The following is a 13,789-nucleotide window of genomic DNA, read 5'->3' on the forward strand; positions in this document are numbered from 1 at the left end:
CTGAATTTCAAAGATCAGACAAGGGTCTTTGTTTATTAATGTTGCTGGACTGGTTTTGGGGTGTGTGTGTGTGTGTGTGTGTGTGTGTGTGTAAATGCAAGTGTACAGAGAATATTCAGACTGAAACACAAACATTCACCCTAGTTCCTGTTCACTGAAATTTCTAGAGTGGCTTATGGAAATATTACCAGCTGCGTCTCTTGCTACAAGCTGGTACTGTGTATAAGCTTCACTGAAATTAAATAGTTTGCTCATAATTTGTATCCGTAACCTGATCTTTTTTTCTTTTCTTTTTTTAAAGACTCAATCCTAATTATATGCCAAGAGAAGATAAACTCTTCCATCTGTCCAGGATAGCTGTTTGAGACAACAGAGCATATCTAATGCATCACATTTCTTGGGTAATCTAATTAGTAGTTTTTGAATTGGATTCAGACTTTGACTTTGGAGTCCTTCACATACAGCTTGAATTCTGATGAAATTCTACAGCTCTTTAGGCCCAATTCATACAATCAGTATGGGCAAGCACTGAAATAGCATAGGAAGCTGCCTTATAGCATTTGCCTAATGCAGCATTAGCTACATGGATTGGCAGTGGCTTCCCCAGATTTCAGAGGTGTCTTCCAGCCCTATCTGGAGAGGCCAAGGACTGAACCTGGGACCTTCTACATGTGAAACAGAAGCTCTTCCACTGAGCTACAGCCTTTCCCCTAAAGTGGAAGAGATGTGAAGAGAGACATAGAAGAAAGGAATGGTGGAAGAGAGATGTGAGCTCTCCCCACCACGACGCAGATAGCCTGCCATGTGAGCCAAGACCTGCACAGTACTGGCCAGTTGTGAAAAAGCTCCTGTTCTGATTACTGCTTACACATACACCATTATTTTAAGAGCACATTACCTACTCGCATGGGACGTTACCTGCACGAGGGAGGGGAGGACCAGGGCTTTTCTTACTTGGCACTGTTTTAGCACTAGCCTCCAGTAAATGTATGAAGCGGAGCTCTGTCATTTCCCAGAAATCTGTATATGGGAAATAACACCCTTTAGAGAGGTTTTCAAGACTTGTATCAATTAAGCACATTTCTGGCACTTTCTTAATGGCATACTTTCCCTGGAGTCAAAAGCTGCTCCAAAATCTGAGGTCATCTGTTTAATATAAAAGCATAGGTTATGGAACAACAATTTCAGGTTTCATCAGCCAAGTCCCCGTGGCTTTGAAGAAAAAACAACCTAATAAATTTGCTGTCTTATGAACAAGATAAATTAATTATTATGCTCCTTTTAAAACGGTTTCAAATTTCATCCAGGATTTTCCTCTATTGCTCCTATTTTTATTTTAAATCCATCACTGCTCATTAAGTTTTCAACTTTCTTGTTTGACTTTGTTGCTTGCTGTTCTTGCCTACCAAACATCTGGAGCGGATTTTGTCAGCTGGGTTTAAAGGAAGAACTGTAAATGATGCAATAATTTTAAAAATTAAAGTTATTTATAGCAAGGCTGAAGCCAGAATTGTGTTTTAAATGGTTGAAGTTTCAGTTGGTGGGTCTCTAGGAATGTGTAGTGCATGGTCTTTTGCTGCTGTTTTCTTAAGAATTCCCTGGGTGGGATTATGTAATTCCCCATCTTCTATAGGAACCCTTTCGTTCTGCATGTCCTGTGCCTGAAGCAATTTTACTATATCATATGTGAAATGTTTTCTGTTGGATTTTTTTCTCTTGTAAGACAAGTCCAGGAATACATTTTGGATTGTTAGCATCAGGATTCATGGATTTAATTCCCAACTCTGCTTTTAAACAAGCATGGTACCAAGGGGATGTGGTATACGCTGTGTAATTTTAGCTCTACTAATTAGATGATGCAGGACTCTTGGACAAGCTGCCCATCAAAATGCTGATGGCGCCTAACCCTTTATAGTTTATCTGAAACTAGGTCTTGTGATCTTGGTGCTTACTCATTGTATGCTTGGCTACAATGACGGATTATTGGATATAGACAAATGTATGGAAGCTAAATGCAAACATAAATGAAGTAAAGATGGTTGCCATGCCTTGTAACTGGAAGAGAGGTGAAGAGGTACCTACTATGGGTGAGTCTGAGTGCCCCCTAATCACTGAGGTTCACAGACTGGATCCAGCACTACGTCTGAAACACGGTAAAGAATGCTTTTCAGCAACTTCAGAGTTAGAAGGCTTTTAACCGTTTCTTCCTGATTCAGGTCTGATGACTGCCATGTATGCCTTTTAAACACCAAATTAAAATGCTCTAATGGAGCATTGGTACACAGCTGCAGCTAGGGAAGAAAGCTATGACTCACCATCGCCTGACGGTTCCTGGAAGGCTATCACCAGAGTGCATGGGGGACTGTGTTTATCCATGCGATAAAACATCTTTTATCTATTAAGCACACATCAGTTTGAGCTTTGCAAGCCTCAAATCAAATTTTGGGGGTGGGGAGCTGATTCAAGTACAAACAGGACATAAGGATTGCCTTGCTGAATCAGAATAAGGACCTATTAAGTACAGTGGTACCTCGGGTTACATACGCTTCAGGTTACACACTCCGCTAACCCAGAAATAGTGCTTCAGGTTAAGAACTTTGCTTCAGGATAAGAACAGAAATCGGGCTCCAGCGGCGCGGCGGCAGCAGGAGGCCCTATTAACTAAAGTGGTGCTTCAGGTTAAGCACAGTTTCAGGTTAAGAACGAACCTCCGGAATGAATTAAGTACTTAACCCGAGGTACCACTGTACAGCATATTCTTATTCCAGCAAGACTTTTTTCTTCTTTTCATTCTTTTTTATTTAAACTTTTAACTTAAACATGTTCAAAACAATACAAGAATGAAGCAGCACAAATCAGCAATCGTACAATATATAGTACTACCCAAGAGGATAATGTGAACAAATCACAGACAAGTAATCACAATGAAAGGAAGTAGGAAGTGTCCTGACCTGTGTACCGGCAATGGGTAGGGTTGGGGAATACAGCAAGCATACATGCATTCATACCATAACAATATACAGAATGAATAGAACTACAAAGACTTCCAAATAAAATCATATTTCAGTGGAATGTGCCAACCATGTGTTTGCTTTGTCATATATGTCATGAAGAGCCACCAGGTGGCCTGTCCTTCAACAGGTTCCTTGGCAGCTTATAAAAAGTTAGTATTAAAAGCTTTCATAGCATGCACACTAATTAAATCAAATCTCAAGTTTCACTTCTGTTTTTCATAACACTGTTTTAAGTAGCAGTTACAGGACCATGTTCAATACACGGACAAACTTATAGAAGGAACAATGGGTAATTCATTAATTGGCAGTGTTGAGGCTACAGCATGTTCTAAGAAGAGTTGCAACCTGCTTCCATCTTTTTCAGTCCAAAAAAGCTGAAACCATTGACAGATGCCTTGAATAATGTGGGAGCACCACCTTCTCCACTGAAGGCCAAGCTGTCTAGAGAGTGACTCCATGAACTCCAAAAACATTTGGACTTAATTCCTTCTTGTCACACATCTCTACATTCTTAATGGCGTGTTTCTAGGTATGCATATGTAAGACTTATTTGAAATGAGATCGTCTCCTGGATATCCAGTGTATCTATAGACCTTCAATTACTGTTAATTGTTAATTACTGTTTTTCCATCTAATGCATCAGCATAAATCCCTACTAACATTAAAGCAGTTGAATTGTAGGGGGAAACAAATTATAGATACTGGGTGGCTGTACAGTGCTGCAGCAAAATGAAATCCAATACCCCATCCATTAGCAGAAACAGAGTGTTGTCAGTTTAGACTACTCAAAGTGATAACCAAAACCAGATATTTATTACCACTCCAATGCATTTAATCTCATGAAACTAATTCCAGTGGATTTGTGGCTACAAAGGCTGTCTAATCATTTATGACTTGTTTAAAACTTTCTAGCAAAATTGGATATTTGATAAATTATGAATCTTTTAGAGCATACCCCCAATGACGCACAGAGGCTATTGCTATCATCAAAAGAAGCTTGCAATTGATTTGAAGACTTTGTGCCTATAACAATGAAGAGAAAAACTCAGCAACTGTCAAAATGTGATTATTCCCTCAAGTACATACAAGTTTCTAACACGCTGGAACACGTTATGCTTGAGATGCTTGTTTAAAGAACTGATCACAACCAAGCAAATGCTCAGTTCTTTGTGCTCAGCACTTTTGTTAAGCTTAGTACATGTCACCGTAGCTCAGGGATGTAGAATTCAAGTGTGAACAATTTTTTTACTAACACGTGAGGGTTGTGTTACTATTTTTACCAAAGAAAAGTCTTTTTCTTTCAGTTTTTTTATTTCTTTAAACCATTCTGTTAGTCCCCTTTTCTCTCAGCACCCCACAACATAATATATCTTCTCTCTGCATACCCTGCCTCCTTTTCTCACTGCACCTTACAGTGTGCATGCTCTCCCTCACTGCTTTTTGCAGTAATGGGGAAATGCACTAGAATGTATGGGATAACAACTTATTGATGCAGTGCTATGTAGCCTCCCTGTAAACAAATCAGAATGGATGCTCAATAGAGTTGAAGTCTTTTAACCTTGCTGCAAACTTTTTGCAAAAAAATCAGGATGAATACTCAATCAGGTCACTGGAAGTGACATTTTTATACAACCCTCCCCCCCAACCGAAAGAAAGGGTGTGTGTTACCCATGCCTTTTTTATAGTTTGCTTATCCACAGGTCTCTCTACAGCTGCATTCATATTATTCCCCTCTTTTTCTCCTTCCTTTTGTTGATTTCATTCTCTCTCTGTGTGTGTTTCTTTCCCTTCCTTCCACACACCCCCAATCTCCACTCTTGCTGGAGTTCAACAGCACCAGCACATGCTACTAGCGAGTCATACAATGAAGCAGCGTGTCTTGGGTTCAGCTGACCATTTCAGTGATCTGCTGCCTGATTTTCACAGCAGGGACAGAAGAGAGCTTAAAGATAATAAATGCCTAGTTTCCTCCCTATCCAGTAAGGCTAGAGTATGTTTCTGGATGTAAAATAAGAAAGTAGTTCTGGTTGCACTTTGCCATGTTGTGAACTGCACGGGACTTATATGGGAGGAAGGATAGCAAAGAAACACTACCACCACCACCATTAATACTACTACTACTACTACTACTACTACTAATATGCTGCAATTAAGGGGTGGTTTTTTGTTGGTTTCTTTGGCTGGTGATATGTTTTGGTGCACCACTGCCACAGCCTCTTATCTTAATTAGCTCAGCTCCAAGGCGCAAAAACTCATCCAATGCAGGGTCCTCACAGAAAGGACGTAAAAGCTACTAAAGTGGAAACAGCAGAAGCTATACATTGACCTGAACACAGAAGTTCAAGAAGCAATTTGTCCCAAACTAACTCTAGTCTATTTAACAGCCCGGATTCCTGTGCCAAAACAAGCCTTGTTGAATTCAGTGAATCACTGAGGTTCACTTATCAAAGAACTAAAAGAGATGTGTAGCTATAATACCACCAGGTAAAGTTCTTGAGACCAAAAGAGAATGATTTATAGGCCCCGGCAGTGCTTTTTTTCTGGGGGTACTCAAGTGTACGCAGTACCAGAACAATTTTTCCTAGAAGAAAAGCGCTGGTTAAATGTGTGGCACTAACTGTAACAACTTCCTGTGAGTACAGGCGCCTTTTTTTCTAGAAGAAAAGCAATGGGCCCAGGAGAGAGGCAAACTGTAAAGCTAGCATCCCTTCAGCCTTCACAAGGGCACCTTTATTGCATAAATTACTACATCTCTATGTTGCAATGACATTCCAGGAAAAGGTAAATTGTCACTCCACTTGCGTATGACCAAAGTCATTATCCCACATGAAAGAAAAGAAAATTGAACACAGTCTAAATCTAGATCTAGCCAACATGAACATAACAAATCCGCCTTTTATAGGTAAACATTTGAGGGTGGCAGCTGGTCAGAAGAAGTCTGGGCAAATTGTTTTCCTAGTTTCTTTTGAAGATGTGTGAAGCCCATTCTGGTTCCCTTATACTGAATTAGACTTGTTGCACATTTTAGTCCTGCAACCGGTCTTTCTATTTAAATAGCAGCAGAGGCTGTGGAATGAAAGCGTACCCTCATCACCCTCAGCCTGTTATAGACATATTCTCCCAAATCAAGAAAGAATTGATTTTGACATTGTTTTAATACCTATATTATCCCTAGAACTCAAAACATTACAGAACAGGAAGTATATTTGCCGCTGGGTGTACCTATGGCAGGGAGCCATGCCCAGTCCCAGCTCCCTAGCACACGTCTCTGCGTAATACCTGCATTTACAAACATGGATTTTTCATACACATTCGATACACTTTACTGTATGCACACAATATAATATGCAAAGTGATCCTTGGTTTCAAACTATGTCCATATATGGAAGGTATATGCAGTTCCTAGTACAATGTTGGAGCCTGCTAGCAGGTACTCAATCGCAATGTAGAAAACAGCATACTAGTAGCAGAATTTTCTAATTGCTTTTAGGAAGTTTTTCTATTTAGGAGTAAGTAATGCATAATATATAGTCATACTTTCTGCCATCAGGTTTCTATTGAATTCCTTGTCAATATTACTAGAGCACAACTTTCAACTATTTCTCTGTGAAACTGTTTCCTAATGCGAGTTGCAAGATGCATCGTTTGAATGAATAGATCACAGATAAGGTAAAGGACTCAGAAAATTGCTTTTAATTCTGTCACAGACTCTTGCAATTTCACTTTGCCCCAGTTCTACAATAGGCATGCTGTAAGGGTAAAAGCTATAAAAGACTTAAGATAGTAAATAATTTGATACTATAGTGATAGGTGCACATGGTTAGATGGAAGATAGTGAACCAATTGCATCATTTCCATATCCTTATCTGATGCAGGTTTTTAACAAAATTAGGCTGTGTTACATCACACACAAGTTTCTACAGCATAATGAAGTATTTAGGTCTGCACTGTGCTATACAATATGTGAAACAAAATCATTGCAGAAACATGAGTATTTATTCTTTATCCGACAGAGCCAACTTGTTCTTCTTTTGAGTAGCTGATAATTACGGCCATTGCCTCGTGTTCCTGTATCACATTAGATCAGCAGAATGATCCAACTATTCCCTCCACTACCTTGCCTCTAACAGTGATGGGAAGGTTCTGTAATTCACCAGGTTGGTAAGTACATAGCAATGTTTTGAAGCATGCTACCATACAAAATGTGGGGTAAACAAACCCTTCTAAGGTTCCAGCATGCAGATCAATACCATTTACTGGTCTTAAAGAATGAAACTCTAAAAATTGTTTCAAAGGGGCTTTGAATTCTAGCTACATCTTACACTAGGTCAAATAACCATATTTGTATTGCCCCTTAAATATGAAAAAGAGACTTACGAGTAGTAGTGGAGATTTGTGTCAGGGTCAAGTTTCAACTGTAATAAAAAGGGTTGCTTACCTTCAGACAGAGAGAAGTCATCAGCTGGAGACAGCAGGTCTGCCTGTACAGCAAGGCCATCGCTCAGCCACGTGGTAATCTGATTTGTCAAGATAACCTGCAAACAGACATGGAGAAGGAAAAAGTATTAGAATTACAAGAAGAATATACAGTGGTACCTCAGAGAAGAATTGGAATGTATATAGGCAGACAGGCAACCCTCAACACCCACCCTAATTTTCAACCACTTCAATTCCTTCCTAGAAATGTTGGATCAACTATAGTAGCATCATAATAGACTGCTGCAGAAAGCAAAAGCTTTCAAGCAATCTTTTCAGATTACTTATGGGCTTCACATTACACCTCATATCTCCCAGGTACGAGAAAGGGATGCCTTTGTTGAAAAGGAGTAATGGTACAGAGAAAACAAGTATGTAGGAGCCAGGATGGGAAGTGATGAGTGTTTAGGGCCCGGTTGGTGCGGGTGTGCATAAAATTCAAAAAAGCGAATAAGAAGTTTAAGAGTCAGATGGGTATATACAATGAGGATCCTGGAATATCTGTTAAGCTTAGAATATAGGGTGATGCATGACTTCAAAAAAATCGGACAGATTTAGTGAATGCGACAAACTGAATTGGGCCACCTCATCATTTCAAGTGCATGCTGTATAGAGCCAGTGAGGTAAGATGACATTGCTAGTCCCAGTCAGTCTGGGCTAAAAACAAATAAAGAATAAAATACCATGGAAACAAAATATCACCAGAGCTATCCCATCTTTGTAGATCAATGTTAGAGCACCTACTTTGTATGCAAAATGTCAAAGGCCCCTGGTATCTCCAGGTAGGGCAGAGAAAGCCTCCTGTCAAAGCTTGGAGAGAACTGCTGGTCACTGAGACAGATGGTCTGGCTTGGTGTAAGAATTGCTGCTACCATGATAGTCTGGAGCACCAAATATTTCCATGTTGTCTATCCAAGAGAGTGATTCTGTCAGGATCTATCAAGATTCAGGTTAGAAGCCTTCTGATCTATTATGCACTGGGGTCCCATCTGCTGTTATGAACTACAGATAGAGCAAGAAGGTAGAGTATTGTTTTCTACATGGCTCCAGCACATAGCTGTCAACTTTTCCCTTTTCTTGCAAGGAATCCTATTCAGAATAAGAGACTTTCCCTTAAAAAAAGGGAAACATTGACAGCTGTGCTCCAGCACCTCACCACCAGTTTCCTCTTGAGCAATCCTGGCTATAAAATGTATAGTGTAACTAATTCTAGCTCATGCCTGAGCCTTTGCCTGGGCAAAAAACCCAGACTCAATTCTGAACATGACTTCATAGTTGTACATCTGTATTTCTGCCAGGCTTACCTGTCCCTCCTATAGCTTCCCGTCTGACTGATCCTCTATCAGGTTGCCACCTTCTTAGCATGCCTGTACCAGCCTACATGCTTGATCCAACCCCTGCTTCTGTGGTAGGTAGTGTACAGAGATGGAATAAAGAACAGTTCAATATGTTATGTGCCTGCAATGTTGCAGGATGATCATCCTTTTGGTCTGGAGGAGGCAAGATACCTTGCTTTATTTAAAGAGATCAAACAGCGACACACACATATTATAAATTTGTAAGGCTGTTGTCATGCTGCAGTTTCCTTGACTACCAATAGGTGATCAGGGAAACTCCAGCGTAGTGACAGAACAGCAGGCAGGCAGACGAGAAGCAAGCAGTATAAGTGACAGGCAGCCCAGGTGAAATGGCAGACTGAAGCACCCCTCTCCTCCCATTAAACATCACTGGAGCGGCATTTGGAGGATAGGTGGTACTTTACAGAATAGTTTGCCAACCTGCTCTCTGAAGCACCTCACACAGGTCACTTTGGGATGTGTAATTTGTTTATCAACAATGCTGAACTAAGAGCTACCATGACAGCTACCACTGAATCTACTGAACGACTGCCCATTTTTGTTACCATGAGATGAACCACCTCTGCTAGATGAAGTGGCTAATTGGATAGTGTACCACCAACAACAATTAAATTGAACATAATGCAGTTCACGAGTTTGATGGGATAATACAGGCATGTTATATGTAAACATCAGAGCCCCATAGGCTAACCAATGAAAGAAAAAAGGGCAAGAGTAGATTGGTATTGGGGGATGAACAGGAAGTTCAAAGCCCAACCAGAACTTTGAAGCCCTAATTTTACCAAACCTTCCCTGCACAACAATATATTAAACATGGGCTAAGATGGTGTTGGTATTAAAGGGTTAAGAAGCTCTAATCAAGACGCTCTAGTCACTGAGCAGCTGGAGGTTGTTAGGCTTCCAGGAATGTGAGTTTGTATAAATAGTCAGCTCACTCGTGTGTTTGCCTCCCCTTCCCCTTTCTTTTGGGGCGTGTTTGCTGATATGTGTGATTCTTCACCAGGGTTTTTTGTTTTGTGTAAATAAACCTTTTATTTGAGTTCCAAACCGCTTGCTCCAAGATCCCTTTATTGAAAAGATGCTGACTCTCCAGCCCTTCTTGAGCCGCTGTGCGAAATGCTCTGCTGTAATGGGACATTGTCGCATCGGAAGCGCACTGGACATTTGCTAACCATTAAACTAATTAAAGTTTAATGGGACAGGTTATGGCTGTTTGTACGTCAAGAAGGAGATAAGGAGTGCAGTTCAGAGTGATTTATGAAAGGACTGGAGCGAAGACAGAAGCGGTTGCCGACAACGAAAGCCTTCAAAGCAGCTTGAGTCCTGCAACGTGCCTAGGAAAAGTTTTAAAGAGGCACTGCGCAGTTTGCACTCGCTGGAAGACGTCTTATTCCTCGAGGAGCCACCTCAGCAGCTGGGAGACGGTCTACAGGTGTGTGAGTATCGTTCCTAAGCCCCAGGGAGGATGGCAGAGTCCCAGGAAAGTTTTACTGTCCCGTTTACGCGACTCAATGGGGAAAATTGGCAAGATTGGAAGGCTAGAGTAAGGGTTTGGTTGCAAGCAAAAGAGTTGTGGAGTTGTACTGAAGCACCGCCTTTACAGGCAGCTGCAGACGCGTCTGCAGAAGACAAAGCAGCAGCGGCAGATTCACAGAAACGCGACAGGAAAGCCCAAGGTCTACTAGTTTTGGCAGTGGGACCAGAGCAAATGCCTTATGTTTCTGAGTTAAAGAACACGCATGAGGTCTGGACGGTTCTGCAGCGGCTAAATTCCAGAAACACTGCGGGGGCCAAGATCCATGCTACAAGATGTTTGTTTGATTTACGTCTCCAACCGGGAGCGTGTGTGAAAGAACATATTGCCAAAATGGTGTCTGCCTTTAATCAACTAAGACAGCTGGGCATTCCTTTCTCTATGGAGCAGCAGTCATACATTTTGTTGTCTTCTCTTGATAAAAGCTATGAGACTCTAGCTTTAACTTTGGAAGCTATGCCTTCAACTGAATTAACCCTTGAATACATTTCTTCTCGACTTGCAGATGAACAGGATAAAAGGCAAAGAGAAAGAGGTTTGTCTTCAAAGGGGAGTTATGCTGTGCCTAAGAGTGGGGATGCTGAGTTTGAGAACACAGTAAATGCTTTTGCAGCTAGACACTGTTTTCGCTGTGGTTCCTCTTCCCATTTAATCAGGAATTGTACACGTGAACCTGGTCAATACAACACCAAGGCCGTTACCCCTAGTTACCAGACAAGGAGTTCCAGGGGACGTCGAAGAAGAGGAGGAGGTCGTGGCTACTCCCACAGCACACAGCACATGGCTTCAGCAATGGCGTTGATGCAAGGGCGTGGCCAAGGCAGCAATCTACGCTGGTTGATCGACAGTGGTGCATCTCACCACCTGGTGGCGCCATCTAGTGTCCGTTTGCAGAATTGCAGACATTTGCAAACCCTTAAAGTTGTGACAATGGCAGATTCAACTAAACGTTCCTTAGAGACCGTAGGCACAGTGTTTTTGAAGTGTTTGCAAACAGAAATTGATGCCTACGTGCTAAAGGGAATGAAGGGGTGTATTTTGTCTATGTCAGAACTTGATAGAAATGGGTTTAAAACTGTGTTTGAAAATGGGGTTTGCACTATTTCAAAGAATAACGTATCTCTTTTGCAGGTGGAATGCAGAGATGGGTTATATTATTTTGAGACAAGTCCAGATGAAGTTGAACAGGTTCATGCTGGTTGTGTGAACTCGCCTACCCATAATTCTTGTGTTCATTTATGGCATCGCCGTTTGGGACATATTAATTTTCAGTATGTTAAAAGGCAACCTGAATTATCAGAAGGGTGCAAATTGAACAAATGTACTAAGTATTTGGATTGTACTGCATGCAAAAGGGCGAAGGTTCATAGATGCAGCTATCCCAGTTCAAATAGGAAATCTGACAAAGTATTCCAACTTGTGCATATGGACCTATGTGGCCCAATGCCTGTTGCTAGCATGGGAGGTTCGAGGTATGCACTGTGTCTTTCAGATGACAAAACAAAGGTTACATGGTTTTTTCCTCTCAAAACAAAAGCAGATACTGCAGAAACAGTTAAAAATTGGGTTCATGCAGTAGAACTTGAATTCGGTACTAGAGTACTTGCTTTTCAGACAGACAGAGGGTCAGAATTTACCGGGTCTGTGTTGCAGAATTTCTTTAAGAAAAAGGGAATTAAGCATCGTCTGTCTACACCTTATTCCCCCCAAGAAGGAGGTGTGGCCGAACGTAAAAACAGGGTTCTGCAAGAGTTGGCAAACTCTATGTTGTTTGATGCTAAACTCCCTCAAAGTTACTGGGCGGAAGCCTGGCAGACGGCTACTCATGTTCTGAACCGAGTATATAATTCGGTAATTGATACTACGCCATATTTTGCTTTATATGGGAAGAAGCCCAAAGTTAATTACTTTCGGGTGTTTGGATCTCAAGCCTATGTACTTATCCCAAAAGCGTTAAGGAAAAAGGGAGGTCCAAGGACTAGGAAACTCATCTTTTGTGGGTACGAACCACATGCCAAATCTTGGAGGTTCGTGAACCCAGATGGGGATACTACAAGAGTGGTCCTCAGTAGGAGCGCTGAATTTTGTGAGCAATCCGGATGGACTCACTTACATGCTAACCCTGACATTTTGAGAGATGATTTAGGCATTTATGCTGAGAATGGAAGTCCAGAGGGTGGTGAGCCAGAAGGGGACGGTGCACATGGTTCAGATGCAGATTCCGACCAGGCACAAGGTTCTTCTCCTAAGGTAGAAAAGCCAGAATCTAGGAGTGTTCCAACATCGCCAGTCAGTAGGCCTAGCAGACAGCAAAAGCGAAGCAGGTCGCCTGCAACACCAAGCCCAAGGGAGGTATCTAAACGGAGGTCTTTATCCCTAGAGGCACGTCCAGACATAAAGTCTGAGACAGATTCTGACAGCCAACAGTCAGAGGGGGCACAAGAGGAGCAATTGCGCAGGTCAAAACGTGCCACAAAGGGCAAGCCGCCAGAGCGGTTTAAGGTGACAAGTGTATACGTAAATATGGCACAGTGTGAGCCAGATAGCTATATGGAAGTACAACAGCTTCCAAGCTCAGAAGCCGTAAAGTGGCAGGAAGCAATGGAAAAGGAGATGGCTTCAATGAAGTCTCTCGGTGTGTTTACAAGTACAGAGCTTCCAAAAGGGCAACAAGCTGTAGGTTGTCGATGGGTATATCGTTTAAAGCCCACAACTACTGAGGAGTTGCAATATAAAGCCCGACTAGTTGCAATAGGGTTTTCACAGCGCAAAGGAGTTCACTATTCTCAAATCTATGCCCCTACTTCAAGATCGGAGTCATTAAGAATGCTTTTAGCCTCTTCAGCTAAGAAGGGAAATAAGCTGTTTCATTTTGATGTCAATGTGGCTTATTTAAATGCAGACTTACAGGAGGAAGTCTATATGACGCCACCACCAGGTTTTGAAGGAGACAAGCCAAACCAGGTCTGGCGCCTACACAAATCCATTTATGGGTTGAAACAGTCCGCCCGTAATTGGAATTCCTGCTTAAACGATGCTCTAGAGAGCATGGGGTTCAGAAAGAGCGCAGCAGATGCGTGTCTTTATCTAAAAGGCTCGGGATGTGAACAAGAAGCAGTCTTGATATTTGTTGACGATTTATTATACAGTGGAAAGGACGATAAACTTGCACAACAATTTGCCACAAAGCTTGGAGAAAAGTTTCAGATAAAATCACTAGGCAATGTGTCTGTTTATCTAGGAGTTAAAATTCAGCAAGATGAAGATGGGAACTATTGGCTCAGCCAAGAAGCTAAGATCCAGCAGTTGCTGGAAAGGTTTAAAATGGACAACTGTGCTGGTGTTAAAACCCCAATGGAGTTAAGTTACACAAAGGATGCTCAAACTGAGCAACAGGCAGAGTTCTG

At 41.6% G+C, this 13,789-nt stretch overlaps 1 protein-coding gene across 5 annotated transcripts in view; it reads right to left on the bottom strand.

Moving 5' to 3' along the window:
• RAD51B (RAD51 paralog B) overlaps window positions 1-13,789 on the bottom strand; it is a 322,140-nt gene that overhangs the window by 205,699 nt on the left and 102,652 nt on the right. For 3 of the 5 annotated variants that reach the window (XM_080994169.1, XM_080994168.1, XM_080994167.1), the window contains exon 8: window positions 7,453-7,549. In XM_080994169.1, coding sequence (XP_080850295.1) covers window positions 7,453-7,549 — 97 coding nt within the window. Of the gene's footprint in view, window positions 1-3,969; window positions 4,038-7,452; window positions 7,550-13,789 lie in introns of all 5 variants that reach the window. The other 2 variants (XR_013982634.1, XR_013982635.1) reach the window with 1 other exon arrangement.

This window comes from Podarcis pityusensis (genome assembly GCF_964106645.2).
Source record: "Podarcis pityusensis genome assembly, chromosome: 1".
Lineage (NCBI taxonomy): Eukaryota > Metazoa > Chordata > Lepidosauria > Squamata > Lacertidae > Podarcis > Podarcis pityusensis.